The sequence below is a fragment of the Hippopotamus amphibius genome, chromosome 17 (assembly GCF_030028045.1).
Source record: "Hippopotamus amphibius kiboko isolate mHipAmp2 chromosome 17, mHipAmp2.hap2, whole genome shotgun sequence".
Taxonomy (NCBI): Eukaryota; Metazoa; Chordata; class Mammalia; order Artiodactyla; family Hippopotamidae; genus Hippopotamus; species Hippopotamus amphibius.
The window spans coordinates 35,844,076-35,871,523 of record NC_080202.1 but is presented as its reverse complement, the minus strand read 5'-3'; the positions used below and the strand labels follow the sequence as shown (position 1 = coordinate 35,871,523).

Below are 27,448 nucleotides of genomic sequence, written 5' to 3'. Positions count from 1 at the left end.
GGTTTGATTCTTCTGCAGTTAACCAGACCTTTGGGCCCTGCCCACCTGACTCCACCTGGTGGCACCCACTACACACCTGTGGGGGCTGGAGTCCTCGCCCAGTCTTCAAACACTCAGTTTGAGCCTGGGTGGGAGGAGGGGACATTTGGGATTCTGCTAGGCTGGGCCCTGAAGGCAAGGGTGGATGAGAAATGGGTACAGTCTGGGTCCAGCTCCCTGATCACGTAGGCACACTAAAGAGAAGGAACTTCTTTCTACATCGACCGGATATCCATGATACAATAGGTATCAGAAGGCGCAGTCCTTTGGGGAAAACGCTGTCTTGTTGCTATTAGCGATGCTTGGTTATTACCAATGCTAAATATGTGTCTGACTTTGCTGAGAGATGGTGCCCAGCTTGGATCAGGGTGGGTGGGAGCGCGTGGCCCAAAGAAATAAATGTTGACAATGATGGCGAAGGGGCTGGGTACGAGGAAAAACGCCCAGATGAGGCAGGTTAATAACAAAACAGGGAAGGATAAAGTAAAAATAAGAAAATGCAAGCCCCAGGGTATAAAAAACTTGCGGCCTCTTTCACAGGACCCTGCCAGGGGCAGCACAAACATCTGGGTCAATGAGATAAGGGAAAAAACTAACCCGTGTACTCTGGCTTCTGTACATTGCTTCTGCATAGATAAACATAGCTATAGGCTCCCAAAAGTGCAGGAACTAGTCTATAAAAGGAGGAACCCTCCTTTAGTTGGGGGCTCAGTCTTTGGATGTACACTGGGCCTGTACCGGTACAATAAACATTGCTTCCTGCATTATAAGCCCTCGGTGTCCTGCCTACCTCTACCGATTCCTCCAACACAGAGACCGCTAACCTTCTCTCAGGGACTCACAGCGTGGCGGAGGCAAGTGGGACATTTCAGCCAGTGGCTTGTGGATGTCGGTTCTCAGATGCGCCAACGCCGAGGGTCTCCAGCCGGACCCACAGAGGTGCCGCGTCTGGAGCGGCCTTTCCAGCTGCTGTAGCTGCCGCAGCAAAGCAGCGGGACAAATCCCACCCCTCGCCCCGCCCGTCCTATCCATCTTGCTAGGGAGGCGACGCTTCTCGGGAGAAACAAGGGGCGGGGAGGGGAAATGCAAGTCTTTGGGGGCTCCCGACAGGTGTTTGGGGGAGAGGGCGGAACTGGGTTAGGGAGGATGAGGAGGGAGGGGCGGTGCTGCCCCTTTAAGAGGAGGCGGCCGAGCCGGGACCTTTTCTCTTTCCCCGGAAGGAAAGCTTAGCCCCGGCTGGGCGCGCAAGGTGGGGAGGTGCGGGGCTGGGCGTGGGGAGGCGGGGCGCGCGCGGGGGGGGGACCCCTCCTTCGCGTCCTCCCTGCGGTCGACCGGTCCGCCTGCCCAGATCCGCAGCTGAGCCCGGATCGGAGGCGACCGTGCGGCCAAGTGGGCGCGGCCGGCACGAGCTGGGGGGCAGGGTGCCCGGGGCAGGGGGGCGGTGACCCGGGACATTGCAGGCGGGAGAATAGACCCGCGGACTTCGGAGGGGCATCCGAGAGCTCAGACCGTGAGCGGACGTGAAACTGACCAGGGCTCGGGGCTAGAAACTGATCAGCGCTGCGGGACTCAGGCACGCCGCGGGCCAGAGTGTTCTCCGGTGGCGCGGGGGAGCAGGTGAACAGGTCCTCACTCGCAGCTCCACGCCCTCACGCGCTCTCGCCCGAGCCCCGGCCCCCGCCCGCAGCCATGGGCCCCGGCCCCAACCGCGCCGTCCGCGTCCTACGCCCGGTGCTCTGCGCGCTCGCTTTGATGGTGGCCGTCAGCGACCGCGTCGCCTCCGCCTTCAACCTGGACACCCGATTCCTGGTGGTGAAAGAGGCCGGGAACCCGGGCAGCCTCTTCGGCTACTCCGTCGCCCTCCATCGGCAGACGGAGCGGCAGCAGCGCTACCTGTAAGTGAAACTGGCAGGGGTGGGGTGGGAGGGAGTGTGTGTGTACAGGGTGCGGATCCCAAGCGGAGTCCAAGCCCTGGGCCCGGTGGCTTCCAGGCTCGCAGGCCGCGGGCTCTGGGGAGAGAAGATTAAGGGTGCGGGGACCTGGGCAGCCCTCCTGCTGCTGAGGCTTGGCGGGAAGTGGAGGCATTGGGTGTGGGTTGGGGGGCAGTTATCACTGGCAACTGCTGACGGGGCCAGAACCTGTCTAGACTCAGCCCCTCTGCCCTTTAAACCTCTCTTGAGAGTAGAAGTGGGTTCCCCGTTTCCTGAGCCCCGTCCCATTCTGTGAACCCGGTACTTAGTGTAACGAATTCCTCTTCTCTCCAGGACTGGGAACTGGGGAAAACTGCAAGATTAACACTTTTCCCCTTTCCTGGGGAGTAGCTACGGGCACATGCACTTAAACCCGCCCCCACCTCACACAGTCTGCAGCCCCGCCAGCCACACCCTCTGCGGAACCATACTGGAGGGCCTTCTCAACTGCTTGTGGGTTGGAGAGTGAGGTGATGGGCGAGTCTGGGCGTTTGGAGCTGTCCAGGCGCTCCTTCTGACCCCCTGAGGGTGCGGAAGTAGAAGAGAGAGGAGCAGCTGTCCCAACTCCTGCTTGTCTTCTGTACCCCACCCCCACCCCACCCCCACCCCCAGCAGTGATGCCCTCCCACCAGACGTCTTCCCTGCATTCCACGGATTCATGTTGAATCTTCAACCCTGAGTGTTTGTTTTGGTTTCAGGAGGAAAATAGTGTTTTCCTCCTTCTGTTCTCCTTCCCCAACAGCTGCAAGGAGAAAGAGGGTAAAGAGCTAGGCAGAGGGGAGAGAGGGGAAGGGGAGCATCCAAGTCCTTGTGTTGCCACTCCGCCCACCCTTATGCCCAGGGGGGCATGTCCAAGTTTGAGAAGTTTCTCTGCATGGGCTCAGTGTGCTGAGGTTTGCAGCTGGGGGAAGAGGGCCGCTGGGGAAGGTGAGGCTGCCCAGGAGGGAAGGTTGTCAGGCCAGGACAGGCAGGACCTCTTTGGCAGTGACTCCTCTGGTTGACCTACCGAGATGTCAGACGCTGCTGAGCAAGAGGACGTGGTCAGATAAAGGGTGTGTTGAAACCTTTCCCAACTCTGGCTGGAACCTGCAGAAACTTGAGGAAGTTGGAATGTCCAAAGTTCAGACTCTGCCCCAGCCTTGGCCCCTGCCCTGCTGGCCCAGCCCCTGCCCAGTCTACCTACTTACTTGGCCTCAATTCCATCTAGCTTCTGCAGAGGCGAGGGCCACCACACCCTTCCCAGCCTGGCCCCAGGAGCTGTGGTCTGGCCTGAGCCACTCCTCCGTCTTTTGGAGACCCTAAGTGACCATCAGCACACGTTTCTATATCTGTGCTCTTTCTGCCTTTGCCCAGGAAAAGATGTTCAGATTTTCAATGCTGAATCTGCCTGATATAAGGCAACACAGTATAAAGAGAACATCAGAACAGCAAGGGTAAATAATGGGAAACTGGAGTAAATAATAGATTCTTGTTATAACCTTCACCCCCCTCCCCTTTTTGTTTTTTTTGCTATGTGACCTTAAGCAGGCTAGTTCCCTTCTCTGGGTGAGTTTTCCCCAAGGAGGGGTTGGGTCTGGATCTATATGCTCCTTCCTGCCTCTGTTGGCCATTGTGGAGAAAGAGGAGGCTCCCAAGTTCCATTGCCAGTTTCCTGTCTTGAGTCTGTCACTAACGCCTGAGTCTTCATTATCTTACGTGTCAGGGGGAGGGGAGCCACATGCCTTCTTCCTGGGGTGACAGTGGGGTTTTAATGAGATAATTTGTGTAAAATGCTCTACATCTGCCTGCTTCTCCAAGGAGCAGCTGAGGGCTGTTGTGCTCACGCCAGGACCTGGATGCACCCTCACTAACCAAGGGTCTCACCCAAAGGTGGCTGAGCAGAGGTGACCTACTTTTCCTCCTGGGCAGCTAGAGATGGCATTAGGCCTGCCAGGAGCCCAGAAGGTTCAAAACTAATGAATCTCGGAAAGGCAGGTAGTTCTAGATAGCATTCTGGGTGACTCAGCTGGGTATCCTCAGTCTTTTCCAGGGGGGCTTCTATATCTTGGCTCATCTCTACATCTCACTGAATTTTGCCCTGTGACCTTTGGGGAGAACCAGCTGGGCCTAGCTGCAGCCAGCTGTGTAGCCAGGTGTAAACACCTGCCTGAGTGCACAGCGCAGGGGAACCAGCAAGTCAAGTGGCAGTCTTATATTCTGTTAGCTTCAAAGTCCCTTTGGAAAGGGATGGGGGAGGGGGGTTCATGATCCCAAACAGAGTCTTAGCCTGGAGTTCACTGAAGGTTTTCAAGAGCTGCAGGGATCCTGGAAAGTGTCTGCAGAATCTTGCGTGCTTGTGCATTGCTCCAGGAGGGGAGAGTGTAGCTGTTATGATATTCTCAAAGAGGGCCTTATCCCAGAAATGGTTAAAAATCCAGGTGTGTCTTTGTTCCCCACCACCTTCATCTCTAGACTGGGGTTTCATGCCCACAGCATCGGAGGCTTACTCCAGCTCCAGCCCCAATTTCCCAGTGTCTGGAGCGAGGGGTCAGGAGCAGGGCAGGAGACCAAGGTGCTTTGGGCTTCTTGGTGAGATGCATGAGGACCCCTGGAGAAGCAGAGGGACTGTTCCTCTGGAAGATGGTCACTGACTACCCCCTTCCCCGAGCACCTGTTCTGTCATTCCTCCTGGGAATCCAGGTGTCATGGCCCGGTCTGGTCTGGCCTGACCTTGTGGGCTATGAGAGATACCTCTAGGGCCCTTGCCTGGAAACGAGAGTGTCTGGGAAGCCTGGGGCGCAACTCTTGGAAGATGAGGTCATACCTGAGGTAGACAGGAACCAGGCTTACTTGCTCTCCTAAAACATGTTTCCCTGGGCAGGGCAGGCACCTGGCAGCCTCCAAGGCTCGTGCCAGAGGGAATGGGTATAGCAGCCGTGGCTGTAAGCAGAAGGTGGGTGCGTAGTGTCCCTTTTCTCTGGCTCTCTCCAATGACCAGGCCAGGCCAAGGAGCTTAAAACTGGGCAGGAGGTAGGGGAAGCCTGATCCTGTAGAAAATGAAGTGAAAGGCACTTGGTCAGAACAAACAAAGAAGGAAGAGGATGGCGGTTACAGCAAGGGAGACTGAGGTTAGATGGCATGAAGAATGCCCTAAGGGATCAAATGTGGAAAATATACTAAGGAGCCGGGGAAAGGGCGAAGAAATGAGAAAAACAGCCTTGTTCTTTATTATCGGAGGCTTGAGCAAGGCCTCTTTCTCCTGTCCTGTCTCATTCTCTCGCTTCCTCCAGCTTGTTGCTCTGATTCTAAGGCTGGGTCGCCAGAGGGGAGAGGGGCCTGGGGGGCAGCGTAAGGAGAAGTAGGGGAGGATGGAGAGGGCTGCGGTTTCAGCTAGGACAGGCGCAGCCTCTGGGGACAGGGCTAATTCGGGCAGGAGGATTGGCACAGAGCCGGGACCCAGGTGTCTGAGAGCTGCCCCCACGCTACCCCAGGGCTCCGAGCTGAAGTGGGCCCCCTCCCCAACTGGCTTCCTGGCCTAAGGAGTAAGGCATGGGGGCCCGCTGCCTGAGTGCTGGACCCACTGTCCCCTCCATGTCAACTGAAGTCTTTCTACTGGGGCCACCCCAGTGCCTCCCTGAGGTGAGGAGTCTGGGAAGCTGTATCTTATAGGCTGTTTCTCTGAGCATCACCCCACCCCAGTATCCCTCAGGGGGGCTTCTTCTCTGAGGGGAGCCAGGCTGGTGCCCTGATACCCCTGGGCTCCGTTCCCCATCCTCCTCTGATTCTACTGCTTTCTACTTGGCTGTTCCATTAGCTTTGAACTGCCCCAAGAGGAGTGATGGGGCAGGACTGAGAAAGTGCTTCTCTGGAACTTGGAGCTCAGGGGCCTCCACAAAGGCCAGGAGGGGCTGTCTGGCTGGAGCCAAAGCACAGGGTGAAGAGCAGCTGTTTGAAAGCCCTTGAGAGGTCATTTCACTCATCTCCCTGCCTCCTGGAGGGGCACCTGCTCCCACCCAGCCCAGCCTGACTCCAGGAGAGAGGCAGTCCAGTCTCCTTTCTTCCTTGCTCCGAGAGCTAGGCAAAGCATCCCACTTAGCATCCTGCTTCTGACGGCTGCTGGGAGGGTGACCTCAGTGGTGGTCTGGGAGGGATCAGCTTCTGGACTCTGATCTGGACCAGATCCAACAGCACGAGCAATGTGCTCATTTGCATGGTAACTTACATTCATTTACACACCAGTAAGATCTTTCTCACCCTCTGGATTTTCCCACACCTGACTGTGGCTGGAGGAAGCTGGACCCGGCCCTCTGAACACCCTCCTTCCCCCATCTATTCCCAGTCCTCTGGCTGTAGACCCATTGGATCCTGGGCTGGGAGCCAGAGGGCCTTAAAGGGCCTCTAAGCGGGCCAAGTAGGAGCTAAAAATACTCCAGGGAGGTGGGGGGTGGGGGGGGCTCCCTGTGGAATCTCTCGGGAGGGAGGGGCCTGGGATGCAGGGCTGGGATTAGTGCCCTGCCCCACCGCCCATCAGTGGGCACAAGGTTGGTGCGGGGTGAGAGTGGAGAGGGTGCAGGTGGTAAGGGGATTTATGTCAGTCCGATTGTTATTCATGCCCAGCTCTGCCTGTTCTGTACCACAGGAGGCTAGGAGGAGGGGTCCCTCTGGCCCCTCCCTCAAAGATGAGAGCGCTGGGAGGGCGTGGCCACCCTGTTCCTCAGCCCTCTCCCGCCCTGACAACGTGGGCCCGGAGAGAAGCAGGCATGGCAACAATTCCCTTGCATTGCACGCCCTGGAATGCAACCTGGGCTCTCCAGGGACCCCTCGCCCACTAAAGCCTGGACCCACCCCTTCAAGGTCATTGTAGCCAACCCCCAGCTGCCACCTCCAGCCAAATCTGAGCCTCCCATCCTAGATGACTAGCTGCCAGTGCCCCGCCCCCACTTTACTGATTGCCTGGTATCCTTAGGCTGTGGAAGTGTTGCTTCTGTCTCATCCTCTGCCCCATCGAAACACCTGAACTAGTCTGCTCTGTGCGCTCTGCTTCAGGTCCCCTAACCCAGTGGGGCAGAAGTTCCTGGGTCCCCGGAGCAAGGCCTGGGGATGTACTAGGGCCCGTCCTGGTGCCACAAGAAAGCAGAGAGCCAGTGCTCACGTTGGCCTCCGCTTCATAGAAGGCCCTTTCAAAGAGTGAACCCACTTGTTCCCCCAGCCACCCTGGAGGGTGGTAGGACAGCTGCTGTCCCATTTTACAGATGAGCCACTCACAGCTCAGAGAGGGAAAGGAAATTGTCCCTTGAGGCAGAACAAACCTAGAACCAGCTCAGTTCCATGGCTGAGATACTCCTTTCCCACGGACAGCCGCTCCCCTCTCTCACCTGTCGGGCACACTAGGGGCAGAAGTCCATGAGTGGTCAGGCAGCAAACTCACTGGGACCCTCCCCAGCCCAGAAAGAGGGTGACTAACAGGGTCAGGCTGCCACACTGCCCCCTGCCGCCTTCCTGCTGGGGCTCCCAGCTTTGCTCTGCTTAGAGAAGCTGCACCCCTGCCCCCAGGAACCCTTCCCTAGGGTGAGGTCTGAGCTGAGGTGTGATACAGGCAGAGGTCCCCTTCCGGCACCCCAGGCAGCGCATTCCTGACACCGAGTGGGCGGAGGCACCCAGGTCCTGGCATGCCCAGGCCCTGCCCTGCCCACTCCCTGCAGCCCTCACTCTCAGGTCCCAGGCAGGAGCTGCAGGCAGGGCTGTTGCTCTGCACGTCTAGACTCTGGCAGGAGGCCTGGCTCCCAGGTTCTGAGCTGGGAGTCTCAGGTGATAGCACTGCTGGGGCCGGATGGAGGGGTACCTAGGAAGTGCCTGCCACCCAGGAGGCTGCATCGAGCAGCATTGAGGAGGTGGCCTTGGCAGAACGTCCAGCGGCTACAGACAGATGATACTGGGAGGACAAGGCGGGGTAGAGCTGAGTTTTCAAACTGCGGTGTGAATATTTGGGATGCAGGTTAAATATGCAGGTTCCAGGGCTCCACCCCCAGATTCAATTCAGATTGTCTGTGATGGGCTGAGGAATTTGCCTTTTTAACAAATATTGCAGGGATTTTTGATTCTGGTGGTCCAAGGACTGTCTTTTGAGATGATATTTCAAGGTTGACCACCTGCCTCCCTCTCCTCTCGTCACCCCTCTGGTATGGGATGAGCTGCTAGAGCCTAAGAACCCTTGCGGGGACTTGCAGGTGTGTCCCTAAAGATGGGTTCTGGGCAGGCTGGAGACAAGGTGATTGATAGTCTTCACCCATCCCCACTCTCATGCCCACCAGCCAAGAACTCTGTCGTGGGGTCACATTGTCCAAAGTGTCAGGTAGACATCCCCCAGGTCACTTAAGGGCCCTGCTGAACTCAGCTCACCCGGCTCTGGTTTGGGGTCAGTTGTCCTTTCCTGCCTACATTCTTCAGTGTCTGCCCCAAGATCTGAGTCCTCAGATGGCGTAAAGGGGTAGGACCCAGCCCTCCGACCACCCACCCCTCCCCACCGCCTCACACATCCTCTCCTCGGGCCCCTGGAAGTTGAACCCTGTGACAGGACTCCTCCAGCCTTGCTCTCTTCCCATCTACCTTCATCTCAGAGGCCAAGCATTCCTTCCCAACTCAGATCTGATTATGTCACTCAGATGCCAAAATGGTCCTTCCGAAACCATGTCGCTCCCTTGTTCAAAAATCCCTCCGTGGCTCCCCTTCCCAGCCTGCCCTCTGTTCCTGGCCTCCAGCTGTACCGAGGGCCTTGCAGAGCCCTGAGTCACCCTCTTGCTCACGCTTCCTGGCTCTTGCACATCCTGGACCTTTGCCTGCAGTGCCCCTCCTCCCCTTCTTCACCTGCTGAGCCCTGGTCATCAGACTCAGGCCAGGGGCCCCTGTTCTGTGGGCCTCCCTGATCGCCCCCCACACAGAGTCTGGGCTGGTTTGCTCACTGCTTTCCTCTCACGAGGCGCTGACCGCAGGTGTCTGTCTCCTCGCCTGCCTTCTTCTACCCTGGGCACTGCTCGAGGGCAGAGGCGGGGAGCCATTCATCTCCTGACCACAGAGCCTGGCACACAGCCTGGCACAGAGCAGATGCTTGGTACATGCACGTTGAGCAGTGAGTTGTCTGAAGTGGGCTTTGGGGACTATGAGCCTGGGTCTACCTACCTTCTCACCCCCAGGCTCTTGGCTGGTGCCCCCCGGGACCTCGCCGTGCCTGATGGCTATACCAACCGGACTGGTGCTGTGTACCTGTGCCCACTCAGTGCCAGCAAGGATGACTGTGAGCGGATGGACATCGCGGAGAAAAGTGAGGAGAGGGCCTGAGGATTGGTGCTAGGTCAGGAGCCTAGTGGAGGGGGTTCCACAGAGAGAATGACTGGAAGAGACAGAGGCTCACCTGGGTGGTTTCTAGTTCCTTCTTATCCAGCCAGGAAGAGGGAGCCCTAGAGGAGAGTGGGACCAGATGCGATTTGTGGAGCTCAGACTATGATGGGCTGGAGATGGTGGGGAGGGAGGGCTGCCCTGCTGGAGTGGAAGATCCGGGAGAGACCAACCCCTGTCCCCTGGAGGCACTGGACGCTGGGAGGATGGGGTGAGGTGCCCTGGCTCATGAGCCCTCTCACGTCCACAGATGACCCCGACCATCACCTTATCGAGGACATGTGGCTTGGGGTGACTGTGGCCAGCCAGGGTCCCGCCGGCAGAGTTCTGGTAAGTGGGCACTCACTGTCGGGTCCCCACTCCAGCCCTCTCCTTCATCTCCCAGGAGCTTGGGAGGGAAGCAGAGGGCAGGAGAAGGGTCCTTTGTGCATGAGCTTGAGCCTTGCAAATGTCCATTTCTGTGGCTGTGTGTCTTCACATCCTGCATGTGTGTTCCCTCATCCTGCACTTGGGGTGGGGTGGGGGGTGGGGAGGGAATCTGGCGCTCTCCCAAGGGCCAGCCTGGGTCCTGTCTGCATCACCCCCTGCCCCGCCCCGGGGAATGGGGCTGAGGGTGGGGGTGCTCACCCTTTGTGGGAACGAACCGAGGGAACTGCGAGATGGAAAGGGCAGAGAGGGCCTCAGGCCACCTGGGCGCTCTCCTTCTGGGGAGGCTGGCTGGCGGAAGAGGCACAGCCCTGCTGCCCCAGCTCGCCCAGCTGGGGTTTGGGGGCCACTCCCTGCTGTCCGTTGTCAACTCCTGCCTGCATGCGTCAGTGCTGGCCCCTGGGATCTCAATTTCGGAGTCCCAGAGAGACACCTTACTTTCCATTTTTAAATTCATGTAACATTTACAAACAGCAAATGTACAGATTTTAAGTTTCAGTTGAGTTTTGACAAATTATACACCTATGTAACCAAAAACCATTAAAGAAATAGCATATTGACATCCGTCCAGAAAGTGCACTCTTTTCCAGTCAGCCGTCCCCCCGTAGCTTGTCACTGCTGTGATTTCTGTCACCTTTGAACACTGTCATAAACTCTGGGTTTGACCAGTTCACTGAAACACCTTTCCTAGTCTCTTGTTAAGGATGGTGTGGTTCCAGGATTCCATTTACGTCAGTTCTAGATCCTGGGCCCTTCAGCAGTTTTCTGCTCACCCATCCATTCACTCAGCCTGGTTTTGGTGAGCATGTCCTGCGTGCCCCGCACTGTGCCAGTGTTAGAAGCTTCGCAGTGACTTGGGATGGGCTCAGGCCAGCCTGGGCGTGGGTATGGCTCACAGCTGGAAGGGGACACAAAAGGCAAGCACACAAGAACTAGGTGTGGTTATGGGTCTGCCCTGGCCCCTGGCTGTTCTACAAATACCCTATCCTGATTGATTTGCTCGATAACTCTTTATGGAGTCCCTCCTGTGTGCGGGAGAAGCTTTGAGACAGGCAGCACAGCCTGGCGCTTAAGAGCTCAGACCCCAGAGCCGACAGCCTTCGTTTGAATATCCCCTGCCTCTCTGTAGATGTGAGATCTTAGGCAGATTTCTTAGTTCTCTGTGCCTCAGTTTCCTTATCTAAAATAAGGAAGATAATTATCCCTACTCCATAGGGCTGGTAGGTGACTTAAAAGAATGAATATGTGAAGAGCTCAGACTTGTGTCTGGCATGTAGTGAGCGTTCAGTAAGTGTGAGCTGCTGCTGCTATGGTTGTTGTTATTCTAATATTGATCCTGTCATTAAGAGGGCAGGTCATCGGAGGACAGCAGAGAAGCAAATTCCTAACCTGCTCTGTATATAGCTCCTTTATTTATTTATTATTTTTGTAAAGAGACGGATATGATATTTTAATTTATTCATTTATTCATTTATTTATGGCTGCGCTGGGTCTTTGTTGCTGTGCGCGGGCTTTCTCTAGTTGTGGTGAGCGGGAGCTACTCTTCACCACAGTGCGTGGGTTTCTCAGTGCGGTGGTTTCTCCCGTCAAGGAGCACAGGCTCTAGGCACACAGGCCCCAGCAGTTGAGGCACACAGGCTCAACAGCTATGGCTCATGGGCTCCAGAGCGCAGGCTCAGCAGTTGTGGCCCATGGGCCTAGCTGCTCCTCGGCATGTGGGATCTTCCCTGATCAGGGTTCGTATCCATGTCCCCTGCTTTGGCAGGCAGATTCTTAACCACTGCACCACCAGGAAAGTCCCTCTAGTTCCTTTTAGACCCAAGAGTCTGAATCCCACATTCCCTCATCCTTTTCCTTTTTTGTTTTGCCAAGATCTCTAAGCCACTCTCAAATCCAGTACCTTCTAGTCTTCCAAATAGTGTTCTCAACCTTCAGAGCAGGTTTCTGAATTCTGGAAAGGCAATGCAGATCCAAGCATCACTATAGGAAGAAAGAAAAGCCAGGAGACCTCTTTCCACTCCTTTCCTGCAAAGCCAGAGGTGCACAGGGAGATGCTGTTCCTGAGCCTCTGCTGTGGGCTCAGCTGTGTGTGTTGGGGGGGGTGTCCCCAGGTCTGTGCCCACCGCTACACCCAGGTGCTGTGGTCGGGGTCAGAGGACCAGCGGCGCATGGTGGGCAAGTGCTATGTGAGGGGCAACGACCTGGAGCTGGACCCCAGTGACGACTGGCAGACCTACCACAATGAGATGTGCAACAGCAACACCGACTACCTGGAGACGGGCATGTGCCAGCTGGGCACCAGCGGCGGCTTCACCCGAAACACTGTGTACTTTGGCGCTCCTGGTGCCTACAACTGGAAAGGTGGGGACCGTAGGGGAAGGAAAGAGGAGCAGAGACCACCACCCCTGTTAGGCCCTGGGGTGGCCTGCCAGAGCCTCCACGCAAGAGGGCAGAGGAGAGCATCCCTTTGGCAACATCAGCAAGCACCTCGACCTCTGCTATTTTAAAGTGCTTCTAGGTACCAGAGGCTTTACACCTATTATCTTAATGAATCTTAAAATACAAGCATTACTATACCCATTTTACAGAAAACTGAGCCTCAGGGAAGTGAAGTAAATCAACCGAGGCCAACAGTAAGTTCTGAAACCTGTACTGGAATGCAGGTCCATCCGACTCCAGGTTAACCATCTCAAAACTTATTAAAAAATAAAACACGTTCCTGGTACAACTACTAAATAGTACAGTAAAATAAAGAGGAAAAGTGCCCTCTTCTCCCCATCTCCCTTGTCCCATTTCCCAGTGTATACTGCTGAGTGTCTCGTGGATCCTTCCAGACATTTTAGAATACATAGGTATCTTAAGAAACACACACACACACAGAATCACATTAAACATACTGTTCTGCTACTTCCTTTTCACGTATCAATAAATTGTGGGCATCTCTTCATGTCAATACATACAGGGCAATCTTTTGGGAGGGCTGCAGAGATTTCCTTGTATCAAAACTCATGCTTGTATCTGCCATGCCACATACTGCCTGTCAGGAGCCTGATGGCTCACACCCCCTCCACCTGCCTCTCCCCATCACACAGGCTGTAGCCACAGGGACCCCTTTCCCTTACCGCACCTACTATTGCAAAACCAACAGGTAGAGGGAGCCCAGAATCTTGTTCTTTTTTTTTTTTTTCAATTGCAGTATAGTTGACGTACAATGTTATGTTAGTTTCAGGTGTACAATATAGTGATTCAACATTTAAATACATGATAAAATGATCACCCCTGTAAGTCAAGAAACCATCTGTCCCCATACAAAGTGATCACATTATTATTGAGTATATTTCTTATGCTGTATGTTACATCCCAGTGAATTATTTATTTTGTCCTCTTGACCAACAGGTAGCCCAGGGTGTAGTCACAGTTCGGGGCTCACCTTAGGCCAAGGCCTCTGCTCAATCTGCTATCTTACCTCCCACCCCCTGGTCCTTTAGAACCTTGGCAGGGCCACAGATACTCTCCAGCAGCAGCCCTGGGGAGCAGGGTAGAGGTAGGCAGCCCAAGTTTGGGGGCAGGATTAGGAGGAGATAAATCGTGTGAAGTCTGGCTCGTGTCTAGGGTTGGGGATACATCATCTAGTATCCAGGTGCCTGGATGACTGGGTACCAGCCATGGCCGGACAACTGGCTCTCCATCCCTGAGCCTCACTTTTCTTATCTGTGAAATGGGGGTCATCATTCTATCTCACAGAATTGTTAAAGTAAAGAGAAAGTGATTTGCAAATGGTAAAGTACTCACAAATAAAAGGAGTTATTAGTATCCTTATCGGGGGAGGGGGAGGCTGGAGGAAAGGAGTGGTGACTTATACTCCCCCTCCTCAAATCCTCGTCAAGGAAACAGCTACATGATTCAGCGGAAGGACTGGGATTTATCCGAATATAGTTACAAGGACCCAGAGGACCAAGGAAACCTTTATATTGGTGAGTCCAGTTGTGGTGGCCCTTTGGGTGAAGAGGAGGAAGGAAGCTCAGTCCCTGACACACTGGCCCTCTCACCTGCAGTGTCTGGTGGAAGAGTGAGGCCATGGTACAGTGAGACTAGTGGCATTTAGTTCAGCTAGCACACAGTTATTGACTACCATGTGTATGCCCCCAAGATGCAGAGTCATGACCCTCATGGAGCTCATGGTCCAGTGTGCAGGCAGGACTGGGGACTGGGCATCCAAGGTCCACTTTCTTGCCCAACTTAGAATAGAGGAATAGAAGATAACGGGCGGGGGGGGGGGGTACTGGGAGATGAGTCCAAGAGTAGAAGGGGACAGACCTTACTGGAGCCTCGACTGACCATCTTCCCCCCATCCCAGGCTACACAATGCAGGTGGGCAGTGCCATCCTGCACCCCACGAACATCACCATTGTGACAGGTGCTCCTCGGCACCAGCATGTGGGCGCTGTCTTTTTGCTGAGCCAGGAGGCAGGTGGAGACCTGCGGAGGAGGCAGGTGCTGGAGGGCACACAGGTGGGCGCCTATTTTGGCAGCGCCATTGCCCTGGCAGACCTGAACAATGATGGGTGAGAATCCAGGGACATTTCTCTGTGGCCGGGGAGAATGGTGAGGGGGGTGGGCTTGCCCAAGCCAGGGCAGAGAAATGGAGGCTTGCAATTCTGCCTTTCTGTGCATGCTGTTTGCAGGGATTTGCAATCAGACTTCATGGGATTCTGGGTGTCTGCATGTCAATTTCATGACGCCTGCATCTCCTTGTCTTATGCCTTGTCATTTGTATGGCCCTAGTGGATGTGGGCTGTTTGGGTGTGATCTGTGTCTACATGGCTTCTCCACAACATGCGTTTTCTATTAGACGGGTCACATTGACACTTCCACGTCCTTCCCACGACCTATGGCCAGAGGCGCCATTTGTAGAGTCATGTGCCCTGCCTGGCACAGTTGTGTCTGCTAAATAAGAGTTATGCTGCATGGCCCATCTCCCCCTCCTTCTCTCCTGTGCAGGTGGCAGGACCTTCTGGTGGGTGCCCCCTATTACTTTGAGCGGAAGGAGGAGGTAGGGGGTGCCATTTATGTCTTCATGAACCAGGCAGGCACCTCCTTCCCAGCCCACCCCTCCCTCCTTCTTCACGGCCCCAGTCGCTCCGCCTTCGGCTTCTCTGTGGCAAGCATTGGTGACATCAACCAGGATGGATTCCAGGGTATGAGCCAGCACTCCCACCCCAGCATCCACTGACTGAGAGCCAGCTGCATACCAGGCTTGACAGGGTCCGAAGAGGAGACAGGCTGGGGCCCAGGTCTGGGGAGCTCACAGCAGTGCTGCAGAGAGAGCGTGCAAAGGGAGCCCTCACAGAGGCGAGCCTGGAAGACCTCCTGGAGGAGTGAACGTACCACTGGGCATCAGAGGCTGGGCTGAGAGTGCACAGTGGAGGGAACAGAGGGTACAGCATGAGTGTGGTACACTTACTTGCCTGATGTGCCCAGATCTAGTGGGTGTGGGTTGTTCACATCAGAGATGAGTCTGGAGAGGTAGTGTGGGGGTGGGGTGGACACTTTGAAAGCCAGGCAGAAAAACTAGGGCTTTATATTTGGGTTATGGTAGAGGGGTGTCCAAAAAGGTTTGGGGGCAGGGACTTGATACGATAGCTTGCTACCATGAAAGATGATTCTGGAGGGAGATGTGGGATGGATGGAGGTGGGGAACAAGGCTGGGGGTGTTAAGATCAAGAACATAGTACATCAGGTGCGGTTTGTCAAGCGCTAGGGCAAGGTGTAAGTCCCGGATACAGGGGTTGTCATTACTGCTCTGCAGGACTTGGGGACCAGTCAGATGGGGTGTGTCAAGGAGAGGGCAAGTCAAGGGGCTGAGCCTGGTTGCCATGGGATCACCTGACGTACCTGGAAATCATTTCTCTGACAAGCTCAACTTCCCAGAACATCTCTGAAAACCAAAAGGAAGGCAGAGAAGCCTCTAAAGAGCTAAAATAGGTGCTAGAAAGTTCAGTTAATGAAGCCCAAGCACTTACTGATACAAGAGTTGCCCGGTTGTCACTCAGGACCTACTTTCTCTTCCTTTATGAACGCTTCTAACACGCTTGGCTTTCTGGTTACCTAGACCTTATCAGATCAAAAGCAGCAAACTAGAAAGTTTAAGGAGACAAAACATTTTGGATTTATTTGTGGAAATAATGGTTAGAATTTAAAAGTCTGGACATTTTAACAAGTTCACTATAGTGTTGTGAGTAAATCCCAGCCCCCACTGTTACACGGACATGGGCTCATAGCCTCGTCTCTGCTCATTGTCTGTGGGTTTTCTGAGCCTTTTTCCTCACCTATGAAGTGGGGACAGTAGTACCTAGTGCCAAAAAATAAAAAAGTAGTACCTACTGCCAGCACTCTTGTGAGGATTGGATGAGATGAGTACTTGATAACTACCTGACAAAGTCACCAATGGGGAACACCTGCTTTTGTGACCCTTTTGGTAGATGTCATTAGAAGAACCAGGTGTTTGGAGGGGCAGTTGGTGGGAGAGAGGGAAGGTGCTGTAATAAGGGAAAACAAACAGCAGCTGGTGGTCAGGAATCTGGGGTTTAGGCCTGCCTGAGACATTAACTTGCTGTGTGACTTTGGGTAAGTCATTTCTCTCTCCTGGGCCTAGTTTCCCTTCTATAAAAGAGGCAGTTGGGTACCCAGTGCTCCTGGTTTTAATCCTAAACCACAGAGCTCTGTTCCGTGATGCTCTGAGCACTGCCTGGCAGGGAGGTGAATGCCACGCTGGGCTCTGTGGCCTGGAGCACAGGGCTGGGGAACCGTGGGGCCCACAGTGCCTGGGTGACCCTGTATGTCTCTCTTCTCCAGACATTGCTGTGGGAGCCCCGTTTGAGGGCTTGGGCAACGTGTACATCTACCACGGCAGCTCCAGCGGGCTCCTCAGACAGCCCCAGCAGGTATGGATGGACACAGATGGGGGGGCCCTTCCTCCTTTCCCTCACCCGCCCCTCCCTATTCCCCCTGGGCCCTGCACCCTGGAGCCTACCCCAGAGCCTGTCCCCACCACCTCCCCCTGCCCTCAGGTAATCCACGGAGAGAAGCTGGGACTGCCCGGCTTGGCCACCTTCGGCTACTCCCTGAGTGGGCAGGTGGATGTGGATGAGAACTTCTACCCGGACCTGCTGGTGGGGAGCCTGTCAGACCGTATCGTGCTGCTGCGGTGAGCCAGGGCAACAGTGGGTGGGGGCCTTTCTCTCCTCCATCCCTGTCTGCATGGAGCCCCAGTTCTGTCCACCTTCAGCACCAGGTCCTTGCAAGCCTGAGCCCCGACCCCGGCCTGGCCTGGGGCAAGCCAGAGGCGTTGATGTCTGTGGCTTTTCTATGCAGGGCCCGGCCTGTCATCAACATCCTCCACAGGACCTTGGTGGCCAGGCCATCCGTACTGGACCCCGCACTCTGCACGGCCACCTCCTGGTGAGACCCTCAGGCCCCACTCTGCCCATCCATTTCTCCTGATGTATGGGAAAATCTTCCCAAAACCCTCCCCTGGCAACTCCTGATATCCCACCACTAAAGGGTTGATTCTTGGGTAAGCATTGCCCTCCCTACCCAACCTCATTAAAAAGCAAAATTCCTTGCAGGAGGTAATGGGTGAACTGGGAGACGGGCGGGCAGTAGGGCAGGGCGGTTGGGAGTGGGAGCTCTGGACTGCCTGGTTCAGATTCCAGCTATGCTCACTGCAGTGGCAGGGATGGGCTCTGGGAGTGAGATCCTAGAAGAGGAGGGAAGAGAAACACTTAGGTGACGGGATGTGGGGAAGGAGAGAGAGTCACCTTGAGCAAATTAATCTCTGAATCTCAGATTCCTTGCCTATAAAACAAAGTTAATAATAACCAATTCACAGGGTGGTTGTGATAATCAAATGAGACAATGTACAAAAAGCCCTTAGCATGGCAGTCTGTAAACCCTAAATGCTCAAAAAATGTTAGTTGCTAAGATGGTTACAGTAATGATGGTGATGACCCCAAGGTCTGTGTGTGAATTAGAATATTGGGTCAGAAAGCAGAGGGAGACAGAGCAGGGAAGCAGGGGGTGGTGGGGAAGGAGATTTGGACTGGGGATCCTGCTCGAGACTGGGCTGGGCCAACAACTGACTAGACTTCAGGCAACTGCTTCTGTGCTCAGGGCCTCAGGTTCCCCATTGGTGCCCTCTAACCCTGTTTTCTATGGCTCTGATAAGAGTGGGGAGGGATGGGGCCAGGGACAGGCCAGCCCAGCTCTGTGGACTCCCCAGTTTTGCCCCAGCCTTTTCCCTGAAGGGCCCTGCTTCCCCTTGCCCAGTAAAGGGGGTGAGAGCCAGGGCCTGGATATCTGGGTCCCACTGCGACAAGACTCTCCTGTATGTCCCCCATCCTCAACAGCGTGCAGGTGGAGCTGTGCTTTGCTTACAACCAGAGTGCTGGGAACCCCAACTACAGGCGGAACATCAGTGAGTGCTGGGCTGCAGGGCAAGGGGGGGCACGCTCACCTGGTCACTTGCTGACCCCCCTGTGTGCCTGCAGCCCTGGCCTACACTCTGGAGGCCGACCGGGACCGCCGCCCACCCCGGCTCCGCTTTGCACTCAGCCAGTCCGCTGTCTTCCACGGCTTCTTCTCCATGCCCGAGATGCACTGCCAGACGCTGGAGCTGCTCCTGATGGTGAGGGAGGGCGAGGGGTGGCACCTGGACTCCATGGTCCCAGGAGGAGGGGTCAAGGGTGAGGGCATAAGGTCTCCCCAGAGACAGAGGTGGTGGGTGGGTCTGGAAGGCCATAGGTAAGTAGAGGGTACAGTACATAGCACCCAGCTCGTGGTACAGGAGAGGGAGAGGCCCTTGAAGTGGGGACGGGGGCCAAAGTGAGGCGTGTGAAATTCTTGCCTCAGCTCACCTCTGGGGAAAAGGCATTCATTAGTGGGGGCAAGCTCAAGCTCTCTCTGGGACATCAGGGTGAAAAGGGAGACCTCAACCTGGGGACCCCAGGGACGAACGGAGGCTCAGCCCACCCCCCCAGGGATCTCTAGGGAGGAGGAGCCCCACCTTCTCACTTGCGGATAAAGGTGGTACAAAGGGGGTCAATTTGGTGATCAGACCTGAGGGGGTTCAGCCTTACAGGGGGTTTTCAGGGTTGAGGTGGGGGGGAGCCTCAGCTCCTCCCTGTGGGTTTAGGGTGATGTGAGGATTCAACTTGGTTTGGAGGACAGTGCAGAGCTGGGTTCAGCCCACCTTCCTGTCCCAGGACAACGTCCGTGACAAACTCCGACCCATCGTCATCTCCATGAACTACTCTTTACCTGTGCGGATGCCTGAGCGCCCGCGACTGGGGCTTCGATCCCTGGACGCCTACCCGGTCCTCAACCAGGCGCAGGCTCTGGAGAACCACACGGAGGTGGGTGGAACCGGGGCCGAAAGGTCAGGGGCCCGGAGAGCTGTGGGGCGAGAGGGCGCTGTGGGTGGTGGGCCCTTCACGCCTCCGACCACCCCCAGGTCCAGTTCCAGAAGGAGTGCGGGCAGGACAACAAGTGCGACAGCAACTTGCAGATGCGGGCGGCCTTCGTGTCTGAGCAGGGGCAGCAGCTGAGCAGGTGCGCTCTGGGCTGCGCTGATTGGTCAAGGGTGGGGCGGACGTCACGGAGCATCGGGAATTGAGGGGCGGGGCCCTATTTGTCCGGAAGTGGGAAGAGAACGGGTAAGATCTGAGGGGCGGGGTCTCAGGAGAGGTGAGTCGGAGAGGATGGACCTTAATTAGCCAGGTGGGAGTTATAAGACTGGACTTCTTAGGCCAGAAAAGGGGCTTTCTTCAGAGGGGCGGGGCCTAACAGATCTGGGGAGGACCCGGGGCCGAGGGTTGGGGCTCAGTCCGGGGCTCCTCGCCTCTCAGGCTCCAGTACAGGAGAGACTTCCGAAAACTGCTCCTGGGCATCGACGTGACCAACACCCCGAGCCGGGAGCGGGCTGGGGAAGACGCCCACGAGGCGCTGCTCACTCTGGTGGTGCCTCCCGCCCTCCTGCTGTCCTCAGTGCGCCCTGTGAGTGCTCTCCACTCCCTCAGAGCCCAACCAGGGCTCCGTCATGTGTTTGCATCCTTCATACATGTCATGTACATGTGTTGTAATTTGCCATGTGTTCCCCTCCTCCTCTGGGCTGGGCTTCCTCAGGTGCCTGCAGTGTCTCTGGTGCTAGGGGAACCCGGTTCTCAAGCCTCTAGGGCTTCAGGCCCTGTGCCGCAGGAGAGGGGCGGGACAAGCCCTAGTCTGACCACCCAGACCTGATTTGTCTTCTTTCTTCAGCCTGGAGCCTGCCAAGCCAACGAGACCATCGTTTGTGAGCTGGGGAACCCCTTCAAACGGAACCAGAGGGTGAGCACCGACCACACCCTCCCAGCCCTGTGGGTTCCATACTGCTCCCCTGATGAGTTCCTTATGCCCGCTCTGCCTGCCTGCTTCCCAGGCTTCCTTGAAGCAAAGAGCCAGAGTGGGCGAGGGGGGATACAGTAGGGGTTTGGGAGAGACCCAAAGACAGAAGAATGGGACCACTAGGAAGCCATGCACAAAGCTAGAGCAGGTGGAGGTGAGGAAACCGATTTTGCTGAGCACCTACTATGTGCCAGGCCCCGAGCCCAATGCTGTGTCCTTTTGTATGATATAATTCTTACAACCTTCTGAGGAGGTAGATGCTGACTTACAGAAAGGAAACATGGGCTTAGAAATCTTCAGTGATTGCTCAAGGTCATGTATGGATAGCTCCAAAGTAGCAGGGATGTTACTAACAGAAAAGAAGGGGAAAAGGGAAACAGATGAGGCTAGGAAGGTGGAAGAGTGGAGACAGGTGGGAGGTGGAGACCTCACCCAGAATGGGAGGAGGAAGCCAGAGAACCAACTCCCTAACGCAGCAGCCAGCTCCTCTCTTCCCCACGGCATCACCCCTGCCTGGCCCCAAACACCCCTCTCTGTCTCCCTCACCCTCACGGCAGATGGAGCTGCTCATTGCCTTTGAGGTCATTGGGGTGACCCTGCACACAAGGGAGCTCCAGGCACAGCTGCAGCTCTCCACGTGAGTGACCTCGAGAATCCAGTCGATGTCGGGGTTGAGGTGTCCTGGGCCCCCCCCACCCCAGCCTCAGCTGACACATTCCTCCCCGACCCTGTGCCTTCTTTCCCCAGGTCAAGTCACCAGGATGACCTGCGGCCCATGACCTTGACCCTAACGGTGGACTACACACTCCAGGCCTCACTCAGCATGTGTGTACCACTTCCCCCAGCCCCAGCCTGCTGGGCCTGAGCTAGGCCCTCCCCTCCCTAAGGTGTCTCTCAGCCTCCTCTGACACACCTCTCTTGGCTTGGTATCCTCAGGCTGAGACATAAGAACACTGCTATCATTATTGTTATTATTATTCTCCTTGCAAAGCAGGTAGCAGCGGAGGAATTGGCAACTCTGGGGCTAAGGTGTTGGTGTGGCCCTACCACTTCATGAGAGCCTGTTGTGCTAAGGATTTTACATACATCATCTCGTTGTCTTCTCACAGCAGCCCCATGATACAGTGACCCCACTTAACAGATTAACCCCACTTTACAGATTAAGAAACTGAGGCTCAGAGAGGCTAAATAACTTCCTTGAGGCCATGCAGCTAGTAAATGCTAGAGCTGGGGTTTATCTCAGGTCTGCCTGATGTCAGAGGAGTTGTAGTTGACCTTGGTGCCCACCCCCCTGCAAGGGGCCCTCCCATCTCCTGTGACGCCAGCATCTTTCTTACCCCTAGGGTGAGTCACCGGCTTCAAAGCTTCTTTGGGGGGACAGTGATGGGCGAGGCTGGCATGAAAACTGTGGAGGATGTGGGAAGCGCTCTCAAATACGAGTTCCAGGTAAGGGGACCTCTGGGTCCGAGGGTGTAAGGGTTGGGGGGTGGCAAGATGGAGGTGGTTTTTCAGGAGACAGTGGCCATGACACCCCTTGTACCCACAGGTGGGCCCAATGGGAGAAGGGCTGGCAGCCCTTGGGACTCTGGTCCTGGGGTTGGAGTGGCCCTATGAAGTCCGCAATGGCAAGTGGCTGTTGTACCCCACGGAGATCACTGTCCACGGCAATGGGTCCTGGCACTGCCGGCCACTTGGAGACCTCGTCAACCCTCTCAACCTCACTCTCTCTGTAAGGACACCAGGGGAAGCATTCACTGGCATCTCATTTCCTTTGCAAGCTGCAGGGCAGAAGGGCCTGTGTCTTCCGTGTCCCCCTCTCCTTCCCCTTGTACATCTCTGGGGCCTGCCCCTCCCCCTGCCCTTTCCTTCTTTCCTTTTCTTTGCTCCTTCCGCCAGCAAATCGCCTCTTCCCCCTTCAGGTTCCTGGGGACAGGCCGCCATCTCCACAGCGCAGGCGGCGACAGCTGGACCCAGGGGGAGGCCAGGGCCCCCCGCCTGTCACTCTGGCTGCTGCCAAAAAAGCCAAGTCTGAGATCCAACTGGTGAGTGGCCAGGGCAGGGTTGGAGGGGATTGTGCCCACCCATCACAGGGTGGGTGGGCACCTGGGGCACGCGAAGCAAGGAAGATAGGTGCTGCTCTCCAGGAGACCCCAGTCTGATGAGGTGATGTGGCCCCTGCCTTCAGGAACCCCGAGTCAGTGTGAGGGACTCGTCTGCCCTCAGAGGGACCCCGCTGCCCTTGCCTTGTGTTGGGGAGCAGCCAGTCCAGTGGACCAAAGGAAGAGACACCCATTCTATTCCCAGGAGCCCCAACCTGTTGGGGGTGATATAGCTGCTCAAAGCTTTGATCGTTAGGGCTGGGAATGGGGAGAGGCAAGATGAAGATGGGGTACAGGGCACCCTCTGCCAGAAGGGAGTGGGGAGCAGGCCTGCACAGTAAGTTGAGGCCTAGCTGGGTGGAGAGGGAGGCGTGGCCTCCCACGTGGAGGGAGCCGGCAGGAACAAAGGGTTTGGGAAGGTGGCGTTAGGGCTTGGGCCCCATTTACATGAACAGGGATCAGATTTCCTGTTCTCCCTGTCGCTGGCATCTATATATGCTTGGCCCAAAGACTGTGCCTTAAACAGGTAAGTACAGGGTTGCCGGGGAGTATGCATGAGCGAAGGGATGAGGGCAGGCCCCTTCAGGTCAGCCATGGGTGGGACAAAGCCAGGGGCAAAGCCTGAAGAATCTAGAGACCCAGATTGTCTTGTGTCCTGTGTTCCCTGCCCACCTCAGAGCTGTGGCAGTGACCGCACCCGCTGTGTGTGGCTGGAGTGCCCCATTCCTGATGCCCCCGTCATCACCAACGTGACAGTGCAGGCACGAGTGTGGAACAGCACCTTCATCGAGGTCAGTGCCGGGGTCTGGAGGTCTCCACTGCCACCCACCCAGGCGGGGAGAGCATCAGGGAGAGGGTGAGGCCAGAGCACATGTGTGTGCCCGCGTGTGTGTCCGTGACTGCATGGAGACTGGTGCGTGCTGGGTTGTGCCCTGTCCCTGTGTGCCATGGCCGTGTTGGTCTGTGCATCTGTGTGTGGACATGCCATAAGCTTGTCTCTAGCCAAGCTGACCTTCTCTCACATGTCCCTCATTCTGTCATGTGCCCGTTACTTTCCCTCCTCCCTGCTTTAGTCTGTGCTGTTCCTTCCCCGGGGGTGCCAGCTCCCCTCCGTGATATCTGCATGGAAACTTCTGTTCAGCCTTCACAGTCTCCCTCGGAGACCACCAGGTCTTTTCTGACTTTTCCAGCTGAAAATGACCTCTCCCCTCTGGACACCCACAGAACTTTCTCAGAAGCCACGCATGACACTTACCACACTCTGTTCTGGGTTGCAGTGCCAGCCTTCTCGTGCCACCTACACCTAACTTTTTCTGTAAATGACTAGATTAAACATCTTTTCAGTTCTGTGGGCCACGCGCTTTCTGTTGCAACTACTCAATTCTGCATAGTAGCACAATGCTGCCACAGACAATGTGTAGATGAATGGGTGTGTCTGTGTGCCAGAAATACTTTATTTACAAAAGCAGGTCATGGGCCACATTTAGCCCACAGGCCAGACCTAGACTGTGACCTTCATTGTCTCTGCTGCCCCAGCATCCAGCGCAAGACCTGACGCACAGATGGGTGAATGAATGTTGCGTGTTTATGTGTGGAGGAGAGGCCTAGGGTCAGGTCCTTTGGGGTGCTGCTTAAGGATGCTCTGTGGAGGGAGGGTGTCCTTGGAGGGGGTGTTTAGAGTCAGGAGGGAGGCTCAGAGGGGCTTTGGCTGCTTCTCTACTCTCTCCAGGATTACAGAGACTTTGACAGAGTCAGGGTATCCAGCTGGGCCACCCTGTTCCTCCGAACCAGTGTCCCCACCATCAACATGGAGAACAAGACAGTGCGGGTGAGTGAGCATGTTAGGGAGACCGCAGTGCCTGACCAGGACATGGGAGCACAGGTCATCTTTTCAGAGCAGTTTCACACACTTGAGCTGCGTGGTCTCAGTCTTGGCAGCACATTGGAATCCTCTGAAGGACTTCTGGTGTCTGGACTACACCCCTGAGCAATGAAATCTGAGTCTGTGGAGGTGGGACCCTAGTGCTGGTTTGTTTGAAAGTCCCCCCACAGTGATTCTGCTGTGCAGCCAGGGTTGAGCACCTCTGCTTGAGCTTATTTGATCTGCATGACATCCCTGTGGAGATGTTCCATCTCTGTGGAAATTTGAAAAGAAAGTTCCCAAACTTGATTCTGAGTTACATATGGAAGAATAAATATGACAAAATTGCTAATAGTTTGTTATGAAAAGGATGTAAATGGAGATATGGAGAGGATATATATAGGAGGTGAATGAAGAGTAGGTTAAATGCATTATAGTACATTTCATAAAATAAATTTAGGTTGTGAAGGAAGGGCAAGAAGGATCAATGGAACAGAACAGAAATTTATTATACAGATGGCTTTTATTTTATTTTATTTATTTTATTTTATTTTTTGACTGCATTGGGTCTTCGTTTCTGCATGCAGGCTTTCTCTAGTTGCAGCCAGAGGGAGCTACTCTTTGTTGTGATGCGTGGGCTTCTCATTGTGGTGGCTCCTACTGCTGTGGAGCACGGGCTCTAGGTGCTTGAACTTCAGTAGCTGCAGCACACGGGCTTAGTAGTTGTGGCATGTGGGTTCTAGGGCACATGGGCTTCAGTAGTTGTGGTGTGCAGGCTCCGTAGTTGTGGCTCTCAGGCTCTAGAGCGCAGGCTCAGTAGTTGTGGCACATGGGCTTAATTGTCCCATGGCATGTGGAATCTCCCCAGACCAAGGATCGGGAATGCCCCTGCATTGGCAGGCAGATTCACAACTACTGCACCACCAGGGAAGTCCAGCACTTTTAATCAGGAGGAAAAGGTAGACAGTTAAGTAGTATTGGGCAAACACATTTGGAAAGTAAAGGCAAACACCTGCCTCACACCATAAGCAACAACACATTTCAGTTAGATTAAATATTTAAATATAGGAAATAAAATCTAATATACCAGGAGAAAATTCAGGAAATAATTTAATAATAATCTTTAATTATGGAGAAAGGGAGTTATTTTATTAAACCCAGAAATCACAAAGGAAAAACTTGACAAATTAGACTATGTGAAAATTTATTTTATTTTTAAAAATTTCTATTGGAGTATAGTTGATTTACAATGTTGTATTAGTTTCAGGTGTACAGCAAAGTGAATCAGTTATAAGAGACTATATGAAATTTTAATTCTGTATAACAAAAGAGATGGTAAACTAAAAAGGCAAATGATATATCGCTTTTTAAAAAGTTTATAGCATATATGACAAAGTATTGATAGACATATTTTTAATATGTAAAGATAAAGGGCGGCATAAAGATAAACAGGCATTGTACATAGGGTGAAATACCAATGTTCAACTCAATAGTAAAGAAAAATAATAACAGCAATGAGATTTTTTTCCTATCCTATTAGAAAATATTAAAAAGAATAATGCTGTCTGGTGCTGATGGGGTAGAAGGAAAAGCTGTTGATTGGAATATAAATTGATGGGTTATTTTTGGAGATGAATTTGTCAATATCTATTAAATTTTTAGTTGCACATTTCCTTTGATCCTGCACAAGATAATATATCTTAAGGAGCTAATAGGACAAGTTTGCAAACATAAATATATGGGGATATTTAAAAGCATTGTTTGTAATGGCATAAAATTGGAAACAACCTAAATGTCTTTCAGTAGGAGATTGGTTCAGTAACTTATGGTACATTTCCTACAATGACTTCAGTCATCAGAAGAGATTAGGTTGATCTTTATTGATTGGCATTGAAAGATGATGGAAAAGGTTGCAGAAGAGTGTTATAGTACACACAGATCCCATTTATGTGGAAAAAGAAATATATGTTTAACATACATTTAAAAATATAGAAAGAGATTCAACAAAATATTGAAGATAGCTTTTTCTATGGAGTAAAATTACTGGGAACCTTAATTTTCTTTATGTCATCTTTTTAAAAAAAATAATAACTTTTTAAGAAATAATGTGTAGTCAGGAAAAATATTTTTGTATATATAAATATATATGTAAAATATGTGTAATAACTATATTATAAAACATATATATTATAATATATATTTTATATATGTAGGTCTTCATTGTAGGGGAAGAAAAAATGATACTGTATGCTATGCATTCTTTGTTTTTTTGTAAATATTTATGGAGTGTTGCTGTGTAGCAGGTATTGCTCGAAGCAGTTTACTCATATTAAACATTTAATCCTCCCCAGCAACCTATGATGTAGATATTATTAGCATTATCCCCATTTTACAGATGAACAACAGAGAGGTTAAGTGACTTGCCCAAGGTCACACAGCTAGTGAATAACAGCTAGGACTTGAACCCAGGTAGTCTGGCTCCAGAACCCATGCTTTTGGCCACTCTACCATACTATGAGGTAGGCATTATTATCCCCTTATCAGAGAGCATGAAATGGAGATTCAGAGAGGTGAAATTACTTGTCCAGGGTCCCACATCTTGTGAAGGATGGAGCTGGTACCCAAGCCCGGATGTGTGGGTTGCAAACCCAGACTCCAGGCTGCCTCCCAGATCTGAGGCTGCTCCTCTGGAGCCAGGTCCACACCTAGGAGAAAGGGGAGGATGGAGGAATCTGCTGTCAGTGGGCCAGCAGGGGCTTTACCAGTCCCTGAGTGCCCCCTACTGGCAGTAGATCAAAAAGCAGTGTCCTGCACAGATGTAGAGAACAAACATATGGACACCAAGTGGGGAAAGCGGGGAGGGTTTGGGGGGGGAACGAATTGGGAGACTGGGATACCAAATTGTACGCTCTAAATATATGCAGTTTATTGTAAAAAATAAAAAAGTTAAAAAAAAAATAAAAGCAGTGTCCTGGGTCCAGCTGGAACGAAAAGGATGAGCTCCCAGCCTAAGGGCATGGACACAGGGCTGAGCCCCATCTCACCCCCTCCAGTTCTCCGTGGACATTGACTCTGACCTGGTGGAGGAGCTGCCAGCCGAGATCGAGCTGTGGCTGGTGCTTGTGGCTGTGAGTGCCGGGCTGCTGCTGCTGGGGCTGATCATCCTCTTGCTGTGGAAGGTTAGGACACCCAGCCTGCCACCGGGACTCCCACTCCGGGACCTCCTGCCAGCAGACCCTCAC

The 27,448-nt window shown here is 53.9% G+C and overlaps 1 protein-coding gene across 1 annotated transcript in view; it reads left to right on the top strand.

Moving 5' to 3' along the window:
• The first annotated feature begins 1,193 nt into the window (after positions 1-1,193).
• The window catches only part of ITGA3 (integrin subunit alpha 3), a 31,781-nt gene continuing 5,526 nt past the window's right edge, over positions 1,194-27,448 (top strand). Inside the window, exons 1-24 of the mRNA XM_057715545.1 lie at positions 1,194-1,934; positions 9,179-9,306; positions 9,631-9,710; positions 11,918-12,167; positions 13,694-13,780; positions 14,164-14,371; positions 14,808-15,004; positions 16,662-16,750; positions 16,877-17,013; positions 17,181-17,267; positions 18,215-18,282; positions 18,356-18,492; positions 19,070-19,219; positions 19,318-19,415; positions 19,712-19,859; positions 20,121-20,189; positions 20,804-20,883; positions 20,994-21,071; positions 21,590-21,692; positions 21,793-21,975; positions 22,166-22,288; positions 23,023-23,136; positions 24,075-24,173; positions 27,260-27,385. Coding sequence (XP_057571528.1) covers positions 1,729-1,934; positions 9,179-9,306; positions 9,631-9,710; positions 11,918-12,167; positions 13,694-13,780; positions 14,164-14,371; positions 14,808-15,004; positions 16,662-16,750; positions 16,877-17,013; positions 17,181-17,267; positions 18,215-18,282; positions 18,356-18,492; positions 19,070-19,219; positions 19,318-19,415; positions 19,712-19,859; positions 20,121-20,189; positions 20,804-20,883; positions 20,994-21,071; positions 21,590-21,692; positions 21,793-21,975; positions 22,166-22,288; positions 23,023-23,136; positions 24,075-24,173; positions 27,260-27,385 — 3,045 coding nt within the window. The 5' untranslated portion in view covers positions 1,194-1,728. The remainder of the gene's footprint in view (positions 1,935-9,178; positions 9,307-9,630; positions 9,711-11,917; positions 12,168-13,693; positions 13,781-14,163; positions 14,372-14,807; positions 15,005-16,661; positions 16,751-16,876; positions 17,014-17,180; positions 17,268-18,214; positions 18,283-18,355; positions 18,493-19,069; positions 19,220-19,317; positions 19,416-19,711; positions 19,860-20,120; positions 20,190-20,803; positions 20,884-20,993; positions 21,072-21,589; positions 21,693-21,792; positions 21,976-22,165; positions 22,289-23,022; positions 23,137-24,074; positions 24,174-27,259; positions 27,386-27,448) is intronic.